Source organism: Neovison vison, chromosome 8 (genome assembly GCF_020171115.1).
Source record: "Neovison vison isolate M4711 chromosome 8, ASM_NN_V1, whole genome shotgun sequence".
Taxonomy (NCBI): domain Eukaryota; kingdom Metazoa; phylum Chordata; class Mammalia; order Carnivora; family Mustelidae; genus Neogale; species Neogale vison.
The window spans coordinates 92,142,655-92,156,190 of NC_058098.1; the positions used below are offsets into that span (position 1 = coordinate 92,142,655).

Consider the following 13,536-nt stretch of genomic DNA (forward strand, 5'->3'; position numbering starts at 1 on the left):
CATTCCTACCAACAGTGTAGGAGGGTTCCCCTCTCACCGCGTCCTCGCCAGCATCTGTCATTTCTTGACTTGTTAATTTTAGCCATTCTGACTGGTGTGAGGTGGTATCTCATTGCGGTTTTGATTTGTATTCCCCTGATGCGGAGTGATGTGGAGCACTTTTTCATGTGTCTGTTGGCCATCTGGATGTCTTCTTTGTAGAAATGTCTGTTCATGTCCTCTGCCCACTTCTTGATTAGATTATTTGTTCTTTGGGTGTTAAGTTTGCTAGGCTCTTTATAGATTTTGGATACTAGCCCTTTATCTGATATGTCGTTTGCAAATATCTTCTCCCATTCTGTCAGTTGTCTTTTGGTTTTGTTGACTGTTTCCTTTGCTGTGCAAAAGCTGTTGATCTTGATGAAATCCCAATAGTTCATTTTTGCCCTTGCTTCTATTGTCTTTGGCGATGTTCCTAAGAAGATGTTGCTGCGCTTGAGGTCAAAGAGGTTGCTGCCTCACAGCCCAATTTTTAAGGCAGCTCCTCCCTCACCCCTTACGCAGACTGCCCCACTGCTCAAGGACGCACTGATCACCCCGGTCCATAGGGCTCTTGAGCAGTGCCAACGCAGAAGGCGGAGCTGACGGCAACTTCCGGGCGCTGGTGGGGCGGGGCTTGAGCAAGGCAGGGGCATGTCCAGTGGGTGGGAGCCCGACACCCGCTTCTGGTTCTTGCGCTTGGAATCCCGCATCCATCTCCGGAGGCAGGGTACAAGAGGTGCGGAAGCGGCAAGCAGGAGTGTAGAGGAGCCGCTGGGGACAGCGCTCGCCCCGTCTGGGAGTGTCGCCCCGCCCCGCGCACACGCCGTACCCAGTCAACCGCACTGCCCGGCCCCCGCACGTGATGGGGGGCGGCGCCCAGCAAGCCGGCAGGGCGTGGGGAGGGGAGAGGAACACAGTGCGGCAACTTGGGCGGCGGCAGCAGCTAGGGCATGGCGGCTCTCTACGGCGGCGTGGAGGGGTGAGTGCGGCTTGGCGGAGAGAGTCCGGGAGGGGCGGCTGAGAAGCGGCCGGAGGGCGAAAGGCGGGAAGCCCGGGGCCAGGTTGGCATGCTGGTGACCTCCCACCTTAGAGTCCGGCCACTTTGGGCTTCTGACTTGCGGGGCCTTGTGGTGGAGGGGTGTGTGCACGCGCGGCAGTGCCCGAGGACTTGCGGGATCCTCTGGGAGTGCACGGCCACACGCGAGGCGCGCGCGGGGGGTCTTTTATGTTTCACGGCGGAACCACACCCCTTTCTCCCACGAACGACCCACTTCACCCCCCCCCCCCCCGCCAGATCTCGAAGCTCCGGATCGCTGTGAGAGTTGAGCTTGAACAGGTGTCAGGTGTGAAGTTGCTGGGGGTGGGGGGGAGTGGGAGTGTGGTGGAAGCGGGGGACAAAGACCCTTGCCAGAGGGGATCTGGTAGCTACAACAGGCAGCCAACCGAAGTGCTAGCCTGTCCTGATGTCTGGAACACCCCGTTCTTGTCAGCATTCCTGATGAACCCTCTGTCATTCTTACATTTTTCCTTCTTAGAAACTTGCTTACTGGACTTTTTGTAATACGGCTTCTTCCTAGGACTATGGGCAAGGCTTTTGCCCAATCTGGGCTTCATTTACCCCATGTGTATAGTGAGAAGAGGGATGAATGACAAGTCCCCTGCCAGTGAAAGCATTCTGTGAATCTGGGTGTGAAATCTGGGCAGATAGAGAGTGGCTCTTGTCACAGCCTGGACACTTACTTTTGAATCCGAGATTAGGATTACTTGTATGCTGTGCAGACTCCCAGACCCCCATGTCTTTTTATTTATTTATTTTTAATGTAAATTGTTAAGATTGATCTCCCCCATCCTGCATCTGTTGCACTTTTAAAAAAAATCAGTATAGGAGCTTGGGCTCATCGCTGTTATATTCATGTGTAAGAATATGACCTGTTTCTCTAGATTGTCAAGAGATTCTTTTGGACTTTGAATCTGCTGCCTTGTTCATTAACTACCCCTTGAAACTTCTTGTCACCTTTGAGGTTGATCAGCAGGTCTTTAGTGTCCTTTTCTGATATTCCCAAGAGTTCTGATCAATAAAGAAACATACATCACACCACCACAGACCTCCTTCCAAACTACCATTTCCCCCAGTAATAAGCATTTCACCATTTGGTTGCTTAAGTAGGTATAAACTCTCTTCTGACCTCTCGTCAGTGTTTCTCCTGAGGGTGTCTTGAAGAACTTGGCCGCTGTAGCTGGATCTTGAAAGGCGGCCTTTAGCTATTATGAAAGAAGCAGAGACATGCGCCGCTCCCTTTAGTCACATTTCCTGAGTGTTGGCCTGTGCCAAGCAGGAAAATGGATGAAGGATCTGGAGCTTGGCACAGTGGAGTTTGTAGTCTCGTGAGAGGCAGACAGAAAAACAACTATAGGCTCTTATCAGAATCTTTACAATTTATAGGGACACTGATGTGGCCTGATGAATGGAGCTGTGGCGGTAGGTCACACGTCAGAGGTTTCAAGGACTAGGTGATAGAGAAGTAGGGTCTTACAGGATAAGTAGGACATCCCTGAGGGAAGCTGTGCAGAAGCAACATTTCAGTCCAGGAGCATATCAAACCAGACCACAGAAGTGGGCTTGGGAATGGGAATTGGGTTTGGCAAAGTTGTCACCTGGGCTCTGCCTGGGACTAGGACCCCTGGAGCTTAGCTGTCCCTGCAGGTTTGTCTGAGCAAGACTGAGTGCCCCTTTGTGTTCTCTAGGGGAGGCTCACGGTCCAAGGTCCTTTTACTCTCAGAGGACGGGCAGATCGTGGCAGAAGCAGATGGACTCAGCACAAATCACTGGGTAAAGACCACACTGAGGGACTGGTGGGTTTCTTTGTGGTTGTGGTTTTATTCTCTGTAACTCCCATCAAGATGGTGGCTGGGGCCGAGTATAACAGCCTGTAGGGGCAACGTGGGTCATATAAGACTTTGTAACTCCTCCTTCCCTTGATTGGGGCCAGCTAATCGGGATAGACAAGTGTGTGGAGAGGATCAACGAGATGGTGAACAGGGCCAAACTGGAAGCAGGGCTGGATCCTCTGGTCCCTCTACGAAGCCTGGTGAGTCTGGGGTCGATCCTGGGAATGAAGGCACAGAAATACAGCGATTTTGCCTAGGTGAGTCTGAGGACTGCAGGATGAAAGGCTTTGAGGGCTTAGTCTCTGGTCTAGAAATACATGTCCTCACTCATTCTTATGGCTTCAGTTGTCACCTACAAGCCATAAGGATGGGAAGAGCCCAGGGCTTTGGAGAACCACAGAGACCCTGGTTTGAATACCAGTTTTGTCACTCAACATCTGTGAGACCCTTAGCAGGCTACTTACCTCCACCAAGCGTCGGTCTCATTTGGGAAATGCAGGTAACGGTAGCTACCTCAGTGGTCAGCTAAGAATAATGGCATGGTACATCCCAAAGTGCTTAGCCTAGAGCTGTAAGCACTCCTTAAATGTCCACTGGAGTCTCAGCTCAGATGTTTCTCTCCAGTTGCTGGGGCTCCGACTGCCCCCTGGCGGTAGCCTCGATGACAGTTCTGCAGGCACAGCTAAGCCCCTTGTAGTCCACACCAAGCCCACCTCCTCTGCTTGCTCTCTTGCCTGACTTTTCCCTTAAGGGCACTACTAACCCTCCCACCCCCAGAACTTGGCAGTGTTGAGTCCCCTCTCTGCGTTCATTCCCAGACCAGGTTCTTCTTGCCGCCAGCAGCACCTGGTGGGTCATCGTGTGGGGCGGCAGGAGGACTGGAGCTGGCTAAGCAGGGTGTGCCCAGATGTACAGAGTTGGGGTAGACACCAGGAAGGGAGGGGTTGGAGAAGGGAGCTGGGTCTGGTCACTTTGCTCACTCGCTCCCATCCCACACGGCCTAGGGCTTGTCCCTGAGCGGTGGGGTGCAGGAGGACGCATTGAGGGTCCTGACAGAGGAGCTGAAGAACCGATTTCCCCACCTGAGCGACAGCTACTTAATTACCACAGACGCCGCGGGCTCCATCGCCACAGCGACGGAGGCTGGTGAGGAGGAGCACGGGGTGAGGTTGAGAACTGGTTTTCTGGGGAAAGCCCCTTGGGTGGAGCTGACGGAACTTGTCCAGCAGTACCTGGAAGGTGGCCTCCAGCACACCCCATGCTCTTCTCCCTGCTCTTTTTATTGGCTTAAGTCCCCCTGCCAGAGCACCAACTGGACAGAAGGTCGGGGGGCAGAACTGTATCTGTCAGCCTGGAGACTCTGCTCCAGAGGAGGGAGCCCCTGGGGTGGTGCGGGGGTGAGGCTGGCTGGGAGAGCAGTTAAGGGCCAAGAAGAAAACTGGGCGGAGCTCTGTGCTAGTGTAAAAGGCCTGGTATCCTGAGCTTGGCATTTGAAGCTCTGCTCCTGTTTTATGAGCAGTACCATCTTAGAGAAGTTATGGAACTCTTGGGTTTCAATGCCCTCCTCTATGAAATGGAGGTAACTGTATTCACAAATGAGATTTAGGATGTTGAATGAGTATCACTGTGTGAACAGGGTCTAGCGTGATCGTTGGCTCTTAATAGATAGCGTGGTAAGTCAGGTAGTCACTTAGCTTGGCAAGGAGGCTGGCTTATGTTCCTCTTCGTCTCCCACTCTTTGAGACTCAGGCCGTCCACTTTTGGGTGGGAAACTAGCTGGGCTTACTTTTCTGTACAAGACTGGGTGGTGATCCCGGGGCTGGTTTCTGCCCTCTTTCCTCGGTCAGAAGCTGTGTGCTCCGTGCAGGGCCTTGGCCACACTGAGCCTCCCTATGCCCTTTCCCCAGGTGGGATCGTGCTCATCTCTGGGACAGGTTCCAACTGCAGGCTCATCAACCCCGATGGCTCGGAGAGTGGCTGTGGTGGCTGGGGCCACATGATGGGGGACGAGGGCTCAGGTGAGTCCATGCCAGCCGGGCCTGGCTCTGGGGCCCTGGACCCTTCCGTTCCTGCAGCTCTCTGTCTTCCTCTCCCCTGACCTTGGCCACCAACCCCTTGTGGCTCTCCAGGGATAGCTCCTGAAAAGATCCTCTGAGTCCAGGGTAATGACTGAGAGAACACAGAGATGCAGATGGCAGACTCGTGGCCGACCTTGGTCTGCAGCAGTGATCCGTATCCAGGTTCAGATTCAAGCCTCGGTATAATAGTTGTTGTCCACCTGTGTTGACTTTTGGAATCCTTAGGAAGGAACTGACACTATGAAGGTTAAGGCCACAGGTGCCAGGACATGCTGGACCAGTCTGCTAATAGGAAAGGGCTATAGAAACTCCTCCTGCATGACCTCTTTGTAGGTAGCAGGTATACCTAGGGGCCTCTGGGGCCAGCTCATGGCAGTGACTGCAGTGGTCTTTGTGACAGCGGACTCTCCTTGTCTTTGTTTTTGGGTAGGAGCTGGTGTGACTTGGCCTTACCTATTGTTTTCCCCCTTGCTTCCCTTTTGTGGATTGGTCATACAGTTGAAATCGGGGCACCTAATTTGCTGTAATACCCAAGCTGGTCACTAAACTGTCTAGGTCTGAGTTTCCTGATCTGTGGACTCAGGGAGATCGTCCCATCTTAGCCCTCTCTGCCCTCCACAGCCTACTGGATTGCACACCAAGCAGTGAAAATAGTGTTTGACTCTATCGACAACTTGGAGGTGGCTCCTCATGACATTGGCTTCATGAAATACATCATGTTTGACTATTTCCAGGTACCTTCCCCTGCCTCTGGTGAACATGTGCCCCTGGGATGGGGCAGTGGCATACTGAGCAGGAGTGAATGTAGGAGAAGAACTGGGTGAGCTGAAGGGAAGTTGGGGTGAATTGTGGGTCAGAGCTGGAGGTTGGAGAAGTTCTAGGTGAGGACAGGATTCATGATAACGTGGGTGGTGTGTACCAAGGGGAGAATGTCAGGCACGCGGAATGGGCAGGCTGGGGCCAAGTGGTTAGCTAGAATTCATGCTTGGGCAGCTAGGCCCTGCTGGGAGGTGAAGGTAGATGCCGTTTCAGGCTGGAGCGAGAAGTGCTGGGTGAGATCAGGAGGCAGGGTACTCAGACTGAACTGCTTCTGGCCCATATGGGTCAGGGAGGAGAGCCCGTTAAAGAGGGAGGGTTCTTGGGGGAGGTGTAGCCTCCTACCCAGGGCTTTCCTCAGTCTGGGCCATGCTTATTTGTAGTGGAGTAGGAAAAAGCTATTTTTAGCTGAACCCAAAGTAAAAGGGAAGAGGAGAAGGAAGGTAAGTCTACCCAATAGACCTCTGTGCGTGGCAGCTGCTTATGTGTGCTGGGGATGGGCTCAAGGAAGGAGATTAGAGATGCTGGAAGGCAGATCTGTATAGGGAGGGAGGAGGAAGACAAATCCCTTTCGATAGTAGCTGCTGTGGGAGATGCAGTTAAGCTACCCCAACCCAACAGATTGGTTCTAAACCCAGTTGGTGGGTCTGCCACGCCATCTATTACCCTTAGGCGTTCTCACAAAGTCATTACAAGAATTAAATGAGATTGTGTGCAGAATATGCTTACTGTATTGCTGTAAGTGCTCACATTGAGAGCCCCCCCTTCTTCCTCTTAGTGTGTGCTCTGGGGAAGTGCCCCTCCCTTAGGACCTGCAGAGGCCATTTGTTAGAGTGAGAGAAGGACTTTCTCTGTCAGAGAAGTTTGGGAGAAACAAGCAGATTTCTCGGTGCAGGACTTCACAGGGCCTTTAATTTGCGAATGCACCCTGTGACTTGGAGAGTTGCAACATGCAGTAGTCCTTAGATTCCTCTCGCCAAAGAAATCTTTTCAGGAGCACCTCTAAGAACTACAGAACACACTTTCGTGCTCACAGATCTGTGCCCTGTGCTGTATGTATCCAGGCTCATCTGTAAGGAGTGATGGGATTCATGTGGGGAAAACAAAGAACCTACCTCAAATGAGAAGTCTCAAATCTTTGTACTCTCTAGAGCTTAAAAAAACAAACATTATTCCAGCTTCTCAGAGACATCAGGAAGATCAAGTTGGGTGGGCAGACTGCGCATTTTTCTTTGCTTCTGATGACTCTCTGTGCCCCTTTCTCTGTCTCTCAGGTGTCAGACCGGCTAGGAATCCTCACGCACCTGTATAGGGACTTTGATAAATGCCGATTTGCTGGGTTTTGCCAGAAGATTGCAGAAGGTACTGGAGGGGGGTGGTACAGGGTTTTATTTGGTTTTGTTCCCCAAAGTTTTCCCTCATTATAGGATGGAATGGGGTTCATATGGAACTAGTAGCTAATTTCCCTTTGACCAAGTGACTTCAGTTCTCTGCCCTCATGCAGCTTGGTACTAGGATGCCTTGGCTGGAGCCAGAAGGACATGCGGGGTGCACTGATAATTGTTTTATATTATCTCTGTTTTTCTTGACGGCTCTCATGGCTTGGGGAGGCCGTGTGTCTGTTTCCGAGAAATGTATGAAGCAGTTGTCCTTTGGGAAAATCTGTAATTAAAACAAACAAAAACTAATGATATCTGAAGAACTAGGAGATAATAGAGAGGTTTGGCATGGTGGGTTGGCGTGGGGGGCGGCGCTAATGTTCAGGAAAAGCTAAACCGTAGGGCTTGCTTGTCTCCACAGTGCTGTTTCTCCACTATAAGGTTCATACTCCCCTCACTTGGATTCCTGCAGTGTCACGGCATTGTAGGCCTCTCTTAGGCCTACATTGCAGGCCTCTCTTGCTGTACTGAGGCCCTTTTGGAGCAGAGCTGGGTGGGGGGCAGACCGCAGACTGTTGGATGGTGGGTGGGGCAGGAGCACGCCAGCCCGCTGCTCAAGTAGGGTCCCCAGAGGTGAGACACCTTCGGGGAGACTTGGTAAGCTGGAGTACAGACCAGATGCTACTGTGCTCCTCTAGTGGGGGCTGCCCTTCTGCGCCTGGAGTGACCCACCTCAGGACAGGACACCCCTGCTCGGGTGGAAGTACCTGGTTGGGGCAGGGCAGTAAGGATGGAGGACAGTTTTTGGAGGCTTGTGTCCCTACATGCCATGAGGTGGACATCCATTCCTAATTTAGAGCTTTGCTAGCTCTAGGTGCTCCTCCTGTTTCTCCCCTGCAACAGGTACTCACCAGCTCCCTTCCCCCCCATCCCGCCCCAGGTGCTCGGGAGGGGGACGCCCTCTCCCAGTTTATCTTCAGGAAGGCTGGGGAGATGCTGGGCAGACACGTGGTGGCAGTGTTGCCTGAGATCGACCCGGTAAGTCGATGGGAAATGAAATCTGGATGTTGCTGGGCCAGATCTGGCTCTTTCCCATTAGCGATGAGACTGTCCCATCAAACTCTGTAAAGAGGGGCATGATTTTAAATGGACTTAGGGTGTGAGAAGAACTCTGTATAGTCTCTAACACGTAAGAGTTCTCGGGTCTGATGCCTCCCCCCTGTGGCTGGCCCGAAGCCTGTGTTTATATCTAGTCCACTGCTTTAACACGGTGCATGTTTCCATCCATTTCCCTCCCTTCTCTTTCCTGCCTCTGTATTGTTGCTTCACCTTTTTTCCTTTCCATTCTCTCTCTTGGCTATTTGAGTCTTCCTGTTTTCCTCCCTTTTCAACCCTTTTCTTCAGTCCACCTGGCTAGAGGGAGAGTATCTGGGAGCGGGTGGGCTGGTCTTAAGAGACCATCTGCTTCAGCGCTGGAGAGGTGTGGTCACCCCAGTGTCCATTTCTGCTCTTCGCCAGGTCTTGTTCCAGGGGGAGATGGGCCTTCCCATCCTGTGTGTGGGCTCTGTGTGGAAGAGCTGGGAGCTGCTGAAGAAAGGTGAGCCTGGGGTGGGAGATAGACGGGTCGAGGGTGGGGTTACTTGGGAAAGCTGCTTGTCCCAGGGGGAAGACTTGAGACCTGGCTCCTGAGGCCTGCACAGGCCACAGCCTTCCGCCCACAGTCTGCCAGGGAGCCCTTTTACGGTGTCTCACCCAGCTTCCCTGAACTCTTAAAAGATGTTTTTTTTTTAAAGGATTTATTAAATACACACCACTTCTTAAAAATTAAAGACAGAACTCCCTTGAGATCAGAGCTTCTGGCCAGCATGTGGTGACCTCTGTAGTCAACACAGTTGCAGCCAGAAGGGAGAAGAGGGGCCTTCTTCACCCTTGCAGCGTTGGTTCATGTAGCTCCCTTGCTTCCTTGGAGTTCCCAGCACTGGGTACCTGCTGGCTGCAGGTTCTAGTATCCGAAGGCCATTACCAGGTTCCTGTCCCCTGGTGCTCTGCCTGTTAGGGACTTGGTGCGTGGGCCTCTTGGGGACCTGCACAGGAATGCCTCAGGGCCTGGGCTTCTCCCGTCCCTCCGTGTCACTGTCCCGCCTTCTCCTGGTCTCGACCAGGAGAGCTGGTCTACTCTCACCTCCACCCTCTACCCTCCCTCCCTTCAGGTTTCCTTCTGGCGCTGACGCAGGGCCGAGCGACCCAGGCCCAGAACTTCTCTGGCTTCACCCTACTGAAGCTGCGACATTCCTCTGCCCTGGGTGGGGCCAGCCTTGGGGCCAGGCACATCGGACATCGCCTCCCCATGGACTATGCTGCCAACGCTGTTGCCTTCTACTTCCACACCTTCTCCTAGGGGGCTGGCCCTGGCTCCACCCCGCCTAGCCCTGTGGACATTGGGTGCTGGAAAGGAGGCTTTTTTTAAAACAAACAAACAAACAAACACATATAAAAGAAAATAAATGCACTTTATCCACTCCCCAGTTAGATTGTGTTGTCAAGCACACTTGCTGTGTATATCCTGAGTGCATCTACCAGAGGCCATCCCAGAGAGCTCAGGAACAGTTCTAGGTCAGAACTTACAGCCCGGTGCCCTGCTGTTTGGTGCTTGGTTTGCCATCTGCTCACCATACAGTTGGGCAGAGAATTCATGGGTGCCATCCCTCCCCACTGCCCCCCAACCTTAGCATACCTCTACGCCGCGCTGCTGCTAGTTAACTGTGACCTCAGTTTCTCCTGTCCAGGTGAGTAATGATTCCTGCCCAGCCGTTTTTCCTGGAACCGAGTGTTCTCTGTGGAGAGCATCACTGGGAGTAACTTTAGACACTTTATACCCTCTCCTGATGGTCCCAATAGGATTTAGGAGAGGGGACCATTGGTCTGGGAGAATTCCCTCACTGGTTTTGGTGCTCATAGGTAAGTGGTACATGTTGCAGTTTTTCCCCTATGAAAGCATTCTTGAGAGATTGGGAAGATGACTGAGATCTAAGAAGGCCAATTAGACACAACTAGGTGGCCTGTTTATTCCTCGTGACTTCCAGCCTGGCTCTGGTTATAATACGACATCCTGCATTTGTTGTGTGACACGAATGATGAACATTGGTGAAGAGCAAACGTGACTCCTGTCCTCTGGATACTGTTACTGGTTTAATGAGTCAAGACAAGCCCAAAGCTTTCTCTTGTGCAGCACATGGTGCTTGGTGAACTGAAGACACAATCTTGACCTGCAACAGCTGCGTCTCTGGGTGTTCAGAGCGTAAGGTATTTGAAGGCATGGAACATGTGCACCAGTCAGTCTAGATCTTTTCAACTAAAATCTTTGTCTTCCTCCTCCATCAGGTGTCTGATTCAGTAGGTCAAGAAGAGGTGGAAATATTCATTTCTACCAAACATCTTGGGTGAGTTGGGCTGTAGAGGTCCAGGATCTGCACTGGAGGGAGCTCTACCCTAGAGCTTTTGGGTGCTGATTAAGCCCTTGAAGAGGTCTTGGATGCTTCTTTCTCAAGTCAAGTGACACTTCTTTCACAGTGTAGAACAGAGCGGCAGTGGCTCTCCTGTTGGCCCTAGCCCAACCCAACAAGCCGGGATTTTTGACAATAAGAACTCAAGCCAAGTCCCTTCTGAGGAAACAGCCAGCCATCTTCACATCTCCTGTGGTCCAAACTACTAGGGGCCAGCTCTCAGCAAGTCCCATACATCTTCTGGTAAAAAGCTTGCAGTGAGGAGAAAGACACAGAGGAGAGGCCTTTGTTATATCTCACAGTCCTAACAATACTTATTAATGTGCAGGGAACTTTGAAGATGTTTTAAGATTTATTTACTTTAGAGAATGCTTGAGCAGGAGGGGCGGGGGTGGGGGGAGAGAGAAAATCTCAGACTTCATGCTTAGTGCAGAGTCTGATGTGGGGCTCAATCTCATGACCCTGAGATCACAACCTGAGCCATAAAAGGAGTTGGGCACCTAATCAACTGCACCACCAGGCGCCCCTGGAGAAGTTTTTTTACATGATCCTGGGACCAGGAACAAGCCGTATTTTGGATTTAGAACCTAAAATCTCATTGGTGGAGAGTTTATACATAGAATATAAACAAAGAGTTAATATTCTTCAAGAATATGGCCATCTCTTTTCCTTACCATTGTCGAGGCTCTACTATCCCAGTGGGAGAGCTGAACAAGGAGCATATTTTGATTTTTTTAGTCCTGGTACATAAGTATTAAATACATATGAGTTGGAAAAAAAAAAAAAAGCAGTGGGGTGCCAGGGTGGCTCATTTGGTGAGAGCCCAACTTGTGATTTCTGTTTGGGTCACGATCTCAGGATTATGGGATTGAGTCCCGCATCCGGGCTCTGTGCTCAGTGGGGGTCTGCTTGGGATTCTCTCTCTCCCTTTTCCTTTGCCGTTTCCCCAACTTGAGCACGCACTGTCTCTTTTTCATAAATAAATCATTTTATAAAATAATATAAAAGTGTACAAGATCCAATGTGTTCTAGTTCCTTTAGCCAGAGATGTGATGAAATGGCTTACTTTCCAGTTAGTAAGGCTCTGTTACCAGAGGTGGTGCAGAAAGTCATTTTTGATGAGTTTCTTCCCCTTTCACTTACACTTTCTGGATAAAAGGAGCAATTAATGGAATTCCATCCTATCAAGGCATCAGAGATGAGCCTGTAACAGCCTTGTGACAGGCAAGAGCTTAGAACAAGAACTGGACTCAAATGAAGCCCACGCTGCTTTAGTAATCCACCTGGTGAGTTCATGACCAGGACAGCCTCCTCATCTGTCACATCCATTCAGCAAACACAGAATGTCATACGGCTGTGAAGGGTGCTCTGAGGATTAAAAATGAGTACCTTATTCCAACTGAGAAGTTGGCATAAATTTATGGAACTGCCTATTTACAATATCTGCTTTTCTGTAATGTATTCTACTTCAAGTAAGGTTAATGAAATGTTTTAAGTGAATGAGTAAGACACACATCTTCAGGGATGTGCATAGTCAAGGCCTCGTGTATGCATAACTAGAGTATCTCAGAAAGCGCTCCACAGGCAAGTCTGCTCAGCTCTTTCCCCCCCCTGGTTTTAGGAAGGCAGTGAAGAAATAATAGCACTCAAATCAAAATGCACGGGCCATGGTCTGGTCCCATGATCTTTCTGCCACGTGATAAAGCCCCTCCGAGAATCCCTGGGAAGTTCAAGTTAGGTGTAAACCGAATAAATATGAATTACCAAACATCCCCCCAAACAATGGATGATGCCCGCTTGTTAACCCAGTATCCCGGGTACCTAGGACAGTGTTTGGTAGTTAGAAGGCTCTCAACCTTGTGCAGTAGTTGAAAGGCAGATTCAGAACCTTTCCTTGTTTTTCAGATAGGAGTCAGTTTTCCCCTGAAGCCGGAAGATAACAGCTATCCAATTTCCTTCCAAGTCCAAGGATTTCCTGTTACGACCTTTATTCAAAGCTATACAACACATGACTATGCGCATTACTGCCACTATGTATTAAGCACCTTCCTTGTGCCGGGCAGATTCTGAAATTAAATTCAGTCTAATTTACACAGCAGTCCTAGGAGGGAGTAGCCGTGTCTTTATAGATAACCTGAGGTGCAGGCTGAAGGCACTAAGAAAGTGCTGGAGGTGGGATTCACTCAGGCCTGCAGCTTCCAAACCAATGCTTTTACCACTTTGTAACACTATTTAGAATGGAAAATGATGGCAGCTAAACCCATGATCCATCTTGAGACAGAAATCTCTCATGAGGGGTGCCTGGGTGACCCAGTCTGTTGGTTTCAGCTCAGGTCATGATCTCCGGGTTATGAGACCAAGGCCCGCATCAGGCTATGTGCTCAGCAGGGAGTCTGCTTGAGCTTCTCGCTCCCTCTCCCTCTGACCCCTCCAGCCCCTTCTCAAATAAATCTTTAAAAAAAAAAAAACTCTCACAAAAACACATCACACACACACAATCACCCAACCATAAGAAAAACAGTAGCACTGCCGGCAAGTAAATGCATTTTATTCTCATTTTATTGAGACTTTTTTCCACAGCTGCCATTTGGTTTATATAGCAAAATTTTTAAAAAGTAACTTTTCCCCCATTTTTGCTATTTTTATGAAAATCATTTTCTTCGATTGTAAAGCCCTGCCCCTCTCCCAAAGACATTAATAACTACCACATCATGTGTATTTAGAGGAGAAAAAAGGAACAAAAACAGCTGTTAAACACTTGTGAAACAGGGATCAAAGTCGAAAGTCAAGACGTAGGCCCACTGTAGGCACGAAGCCGCTGCGGGCCACGGAGCAAGCCACACACAGGCC

The 13,536-nt window shown here is 50.5% G+C and overlaps 1 protein-coding gene across 1 annotated transcript; it reads left to right on the forward strand.

Moving 5' to 3' along the window:
- The first annotated feature begins 906 nt into the window (after positions 1-906).
- On the forward strand, positions 907-9,704 carry NAGK (N-acetylglucosamine kinase). Its single transcript, XM_044261336.1, has 10 exons — positions 907-1,000; positions 2,767-2,851; positions 3,012-3,110; positions 3,915-4,056; positions 4,818-4,928; positions 5,610-5,722; positions 7,079-7,166; positions 8,124-8,221; positions 8,702-8,780; positions 9,394-9,704. Exons 1-10 carry the CDS (start codon positions 972-974, stop codon positions 9,579-9,581), a joined length of 1,032 nt encoding a protein of 343 aa, XP_044117271.1. The 5' UTR covers positions 907-971; the 3' UTR covers positions 9,582-9,704.
- Positions 9,705-13,536: the final 3,832 nt, after the last annotated feature.